The sequence below is a fragment of the Trichechus manatus genome, unplaced genomic scaffold (assembly GCF_000243295.1).
Source record: "Trichechus manatus latirostris isolate Lorelei unplaced genomic scaffold, TriManLat1.0 scaffold00326, whole genome shotgun sequence".
Classification (NCBI taxonomy): domain Eukaryota; kingdom Metazoa; phylum Chordata; class Mammalia; order Sirenia; family Trichechidae; genus Trichechus; species Trichechus manatus.
Genome location: NW_004444262.1, coordinates 554,479 through 561,071, shown reverse-complemented (window position 1 = coordinate 561,071; position 6,593 = coordinate 554,479). Strand labels below are relative to the sequence as shown.

At 37.4% G+C, this 6,593-nt stretch overlaps 1 protein-coding gene across 1 annotated transcript in view; it reads right to left on the bottom strand.

Moving 5' to 3' along the window:
* RELN (reelin) overlaps positions 1-6,593 on the bottom strand; it is a 551,032-nt gene that overhangs the window by 171,854 nt on the left and 372,585 nt on the right. Inside the window, exon 21 of the mRNA XM_004390724.1 lies at positions 5,899-6,060. Coding sequence (XP_004390781.1) covers positions 5,899-6,060 — 162 coding nt within the window. The remainder of the gene's footprint in view (positions 1-5,898; positions 6,061-6,593) is intronic.

Here is a 6,593-nt window from a genome sequence, read left to right as displayed (position 1 = left end):
TCAATGATCCTCTCTGTGTTTTCTGTTTTCTCCCCCTGTTCTGGAACTCCGATCACGTGAAGATTTTTGCTTTTGATTGTATCCCACATAATTCTCAGGGTTTCTTCATTTTTCTTTGTTCTTTTTTCTGATTTTTCCTCAAACAGAGTTGTATCCAAGTGTATGTCTTCAATTTTGCTGATCTTTCTTCCATAGTTTCAAACCTGCTCTCAGCCCTTCCATGACACTGCCCATTTCTGAAATCTTCTTGTTTATCTTTTGGATTTCTAATTGTTGTTTTTGTATGATTTCTAGTTGTTAATTTATTTCAGCATTTTGTTCCTGTATATTATTTTCTTGAATTCTTCCATTTTTTGTCTGTATTTTCTATGAATTTGTCTGCCTTTTCCATGAATTTGTCTATTTTTTCCTCATTTTTGTCTCCTTCTTGCTTAAACTTTTGGATAATTCTGAATATTAGAGATTTGAATTCCCTATCAGTTAGGGGTACTGCCTTTTCTTCTACTGGAAGGTCATCTGGTGTTTTATTTTGGACACCTACTGCAACCATCCTGTCCTGTTTTTGTAAATGTTTTGATATTGTCTGTTGTTTTCAGGGCATTCAGTGGTTATTTTCCTCATTTATTGATTGTAGATTTGTTTTGTCCTGCTTTTTTGTTTTATTTGGTTATGTCTGAGCAGGCGAGCTGTGTGTTCTTTGTTGTTTGCTTGTCTGTGGGCACGATACTTTTCAACTCCTTCTCCAATGGGAAGGGTCAGTCACCCAGGTATCGTATAGCAGGGCAGGGCCAACTAAAGGGGAGTTGCTGGAATGGGTTGTTTGTGGCATGTACCAGGGCTGACAGTGCGGACCAGGAATCAGCACAGGGCAGGTTCCAGTAGGCTGTGTCTGTGCTGCTTGGGAGTGTGATGTTCAGTGCATGGTGCAGGTAGGCAGGAAGGAGGGGGTAGATTGCAATGTGTGGAACTATGATGTATACGGGAAAGACTGAGAGAGAGGAGAGAGAAACAGGAGCCAAAAACATACACACACACAAAAAAGAGTGCTAAGGGAGCTTGCTATTGGAGTGGAAAGATGAGAGACTGAGAAATGGGGAAAAACAAAAATAGAAAAAAAGGGTAAAAGAAAAAAATGAATAAATTGAGAAACTGGTAATGAAGAAAGACAAAAAGGGAATAAGAGAGAGAAGAAAACAAAACAAAGAAACAAACAAACAAAAAAAACCCGAAAAACAAGAAAAAAGAAATGCCCCCAGGGATGCCCTGAGCATCTCACAGAGTAAGGGAGTAGCTTTCAAGCCGTGCTGTACTGCCTGGCTAGAAGAGGCTCCCAAGCTGAGAAAAGAAAAAGAAAACAAACAAATCAAAACAGAACAAATCTGAGCAAACAAACAAAAAAGCTCCGGGGGTTCCACCAGCGTGGCAGCATGGGCAGGGAAGCGGTTCACAGTCAAGCGGTGTTTCGCAGCCTTTCAGGAAGAAGAAAAGATGGCGCTTGGAGCCAGGTATTTGAGAGAAAGGAGGGGGAGGTGGTGAGAGGTAAGGAAGAAATCTAAAGAAGCGGAAAAAAGCAACACCAACAGCCAACAAAAGGCACTCAGGGAGCCAGCCAGTGTGGGCGGGTGGAATCCAAACAATAGTGGGGTGAAGCTGCTGCTTCCCGGCCAAGAGTCTGTGGCTGCAGGAAGCAGAGGAGGCTAAGTGGGGGTGAAGAAGGGTGCGGGGTGGGAAAGCCTGTATCACTGGTTATTAGTTATTCTGTCTCCTGCTGGAAGCTCCAAGAAGCTGCCTTCTCGTAACCCCTGTTTGCTGATCTCTGATAGGAGCCCAAGATGGTGGATCTGTTCTGTGGTAGCGATAGGGGACCTCTGCATGTCTCCTCACTCTCTGTTCTCAGTCAGTTTCTTATTCCATTCGGTGCTTGGCTGAGTTCTTTATCTCTTCATTTGATGCTTAGGGTTTCAGGATTGACGCGTGACTCTGTTTAACTTAGTTTTTCTGATCTTTGCTGCAGAGGGATGGCGTGGTGCTTCTGACTATAGCACCATGTTGCCCAGAAGTCTCTCTTTCCTGTCTTTTTAATGACCTCTTGCTTTCTTCATGTATGATGTCTTCAATGTCCTCCTACAACTTGTCTGGTCTTCAGTCATTACTGTTCAGTACATCACATCTATTCTTGAGACAGTCTCTAAATTCAGGTGGGATACACTCAAGATCATACTTCGGCTCCCGTGGATTTGTTTTAATTTTCTTCATGTTCAACTTGAACTTTCACATGAAAAATTGATGGTCCGTTCTGTAGTTGGCCCCTTGCCTTGTTCTGACTGATGATATTGAGCTTCTACATTGTCTCCTTCCACAGATGTAACTGATTTGATTCCTGTGTATTCCATCCAGCAAGGTCCATGTGTAGAGCCATCATTCATGTTGTTTAAAAAGGGTATTTGCAATGAATAAGTCGTTGGTTTGGCAAAATTCTACCATGCGATCTCCAGCCTCATTTCTAGCAACAAGGCCATAATTCCAACTACTGATCCTTCTTCATTTCCAACTTTTGCGTTCCAATATTCAGTAATTATCAATGCATACTGATTGCATTCAACCCTAGTGTTAAATTAAAAGTACTATGTTTTTAAAACATTATAATTGTACTTTATACTAATACTTTCAAAACAGATTAATATAATTTTTAAAAATAACAACTAAAAAGTAGAATTTCTCAGGCAACATTTAAGGAAATAAAGTGCATGTGCATGTGATAGCAGTGATTGAAGTGATCAATATTTCCATAGCATAGATGTTAAGAACGTGCACTCTGTAATTAGACTCTAGGGTTAGAGTTCTCACTCTGACACTTAATGGCTAATATCTCTGCAACCACAGGGAAGGTTCTTCATTTCTCTGTGCCTCAACATCTTTATCTGTGAAACTGGGATGATAATATCCTTACAGTAAAGATCAGAGACTACTTGTTCACTACTGTGTCCTTAGCACCTAGAACAGTGCCTGACATGTAATAAGAGCTCAACAAATTCTTGCTGCTTGAATGAAATGTGTACAATGACCATGCCCCTGATACAGATGCGAACACAGAGTCACAAGGAGGTTAAATGCTCACTCTAAGGTTAAACAGCTTCTAAGTAGCAATCCCAGGATTTGAGCCTCAGCAGCCTAGATCTAGAGGCCAAGCTCTAAACCTTTACATCATATCTTGGGGTGGAGTGGGAATCTCTGATGATTTAACTGCTCTATGCATAGATTACTGGGAGCCCTTGTGATGCAATGGTTAAGCACTTGGCTGCTACCCAAAAGGTTGATGGTTTGAAGCCACCCAGTGGCTCCAGGGGAAAAAGACCTGGCGATCTGCTCCCATAAACATCACAGCCTAGAAAAACCCTATGGGGCAGCTGTACTCTGTCACATGGGTTTGCTATGAGTTGAAATTGACTCAACGGCACCTAAAAACCACATGCACAGATTACACTGGCTGGTTAGAACAGTCACAGAACCATTTGATAAGAATATTCCTAGATGAGGGCCCAGAGATTTAGGTCAACTTTCTCTGTCTCAATTGTCCTTTTTTTAGGATGGTACTAAATTCATGAATTTCTTTTAAAAACATTTTATAAAGATAAGTACTATGGAATTGGGTGACATAATAGACACAAGGAAGAGATAAAATACAATCCTCAAGACATAAAAGTAAACCCAGGTTAAACTCCACAATAATTTTAGAATTAAAAAATCAAGCCGTATAATTAAGAAAAATACTAGAATAATTTTAGTCTTGCCAGCGATATGATGTTTTACATTAATAAAAGTACAAATTAGTTCCCAAGACATTTCAGTCAGTTTGAATTAAAAGAATAACTTAAATCTATTTCCAGACTTTAAATTTTATAAATAACAGGCAGATAGAGTTCTTTTATTTACTGAATGAATCATGGATAAGCAAATTATGTGAAATTGGCTAGGAGTCATAGTGGTTTAAACTAGCATATTTAATTTAAGGATCACACTGCATTTTCAAACAACCATGAAAGAGAAGAACAATATAGAATTCACCTCACTTATAGGCAGCAATTTATACTGAAGAAAATACAGCAAGTTACTAAAGGCATCAAGATACAGTTCACTCTCTGATGAAGAATTTACATGGTTTGTACTATTTATCATATGAAATATAATTTAGTATCTAGAATACATCAAACTCTAGTCTGCCACCTTTTATTAATAACACTTGTAAGAGAGGAGGGAGGGAGGAAGAGTCTCATAAATAGAAAATGAAAGTGTTCTCGCAATCATTAGCAGGTTCTCCTTTTTTTTAAAGTCTTCACTCTGATCTTAATCTTTCAAGCTATACACATACCTGCTACTGAAAAGCCACCTTGATTCTGCTGACAAGAAAAATGTTGCTGTCAAATGGCAGGCAAGATTAAACACACCTTTGCAATAGCACATTAAATATGTAATTATTTTTCAAATCAACAAAGATTTATTAAATTTCATGAAATGATTGATTACTGAATTTTGCAGCTGTCTATCCTTGTAAGAAAAATTTGTGCTTTAGGCCAAGTTAACTTAGGATGGTCATACTTTCTTCATCTCTACATCATTATTATCACCTTGATTTTTGTATAATTTTTTTGTAATGTTTACTACGAACGTCTATGAAATGCTGTTTTAGATTCATGTGTTCCTACTGAGTGAGGAAGGCGAGTTTAGCCTTACATTTTCCTGTATAAGAAAAATACCCAATATATCTGGCACATTCTTAAATTTTGATGATGTATAATATTCATAACTCATAATAATTGTTAATTACTATCTGCTACATATGACTTCATTTGCCATGAAAAGAAAAGTTCTTAGCTATTGGCAAATACTTGGGCTGACCTAGGCAAAATTTTAAAGCATGTAAATTGTCTCTCCTACTTCCTGAACCTTGTCTTCTTGCCACGGTGCCAATGCAAACCTCTGTGGCCAGAGCCCTCACACTCTTTACCCATCTTCCTGCGTTCAAAATGTGCTTCCAGGAAGGGAAATGGTGTTGGTTCTTTAAACCTGAATATGAATGTAAGTCACAGTGTCACCTCCTCTAATGGTAATTTAACTTTAAACCTTAACTTTGAGTTTTCCTACCCTCCTCTTTCCCTCCTCTCTTTAAAGTGATTTCAGTGAGCAGGAGTGGAGAAGATCTTTCAGACACTTCTGAAATTATACCACTAATTGCAGTTTCTACTCTGCTGACACTGAAGAATGGCCCTGCTGCAAGTAAAATTTAAATCTCACAACTGGGACTATAGGTTATGAAATGTATTAGCTGAAGAAAAAATAGAAGTGGCTTGAAGAAAGGGTTTTAAATATTTCTCACGCTCCATTTTGCCATAGATGGCTATAAACGCTAGAAAATTTTCTGTGTACTCATAACCTAATTATGTTAAAAACAAATTTTAAAAACAGGTATTGGTTATCAGATTTTAAGAAATAATGCCTCATTCATGTATTTAATTATAATGTACTATAATTTTGCTTACAAATATTTATAACAGCATGCATAATTTAGTCCCATATTAAAAAAAATTTAATAGCTTACATTATAGTTGAATAAGGAAAATACAGCATTAACTATTTTTCTCTTACCTCATCATTAAAATATCTCGCTTAAAAGCACATTTCAAAACATAAGAATCAATTTCTTCAAATTATCAGAAGTCAGCTAGGACAAATGGATTAGGTGAACGTGGCTTACTAGTTTGTTCATTCAAGACGCATCAATTTTTTTGTCCTCACCATCTCTCAATGGAAAAATACATGACATCTTACACTATTTGAATTGTGATTTCCCTGGGAAGGGGATATCACTCTTGCCTTTTCTCCAAATGCTATCCAACCTACCTGGGCTCATGGTAGTTGAGATATGAATAGTGCTCCAGGAGTTTCCAAGTAATCCCGTTATCATAAGAATAATGCAATAGAACTCCTTCGCCAGGCTGGTCTGGGGCTCTGCATGTGCTCAGAACAGACTTGCTTCCCAGCCTCAGAGTGAACTGAAGAAACCTAAGGAACAGTCTACAATAAGTACATGCATAAAAAGAATTTTTTTAATCCTAATTTTCTTCATGGTTTTAAAAGAATTTCAAACAAATTTAGATGAACTGCCCAAAAGCTGTAGGCTCCCATTCTTCCTTCTTCAGAAAAATGTAATTTCATTGTGAGATGTAAGAATACATGTAGAAGGTGAGGTCAATGCATATGTTTTATATACAGATATATACATGCAAATATAACTGTATGTTTATACATATTTGTACACTATGCACTTGTGTATGTACACTTAAAATGCCAATCATTCCTTTACTGCATTATTTATTAGGCACTAGGGAAGGGAAGATGTAGGGTAAATCTAATCAGCCTCTGCAAGCTGTCAAATAAATAAAACTACATAAATAATTAACTAGCCTTTGGCTTAAGAACACAGTTTTGATGCTAACATTTCATATTATTTTTAAATCTAGTCAGTCATTAGTATATTAAAGTCATTGGTGAGCATTCTAATCTTTTAAAAACTAGGGCAAATTAACCCTAAATAA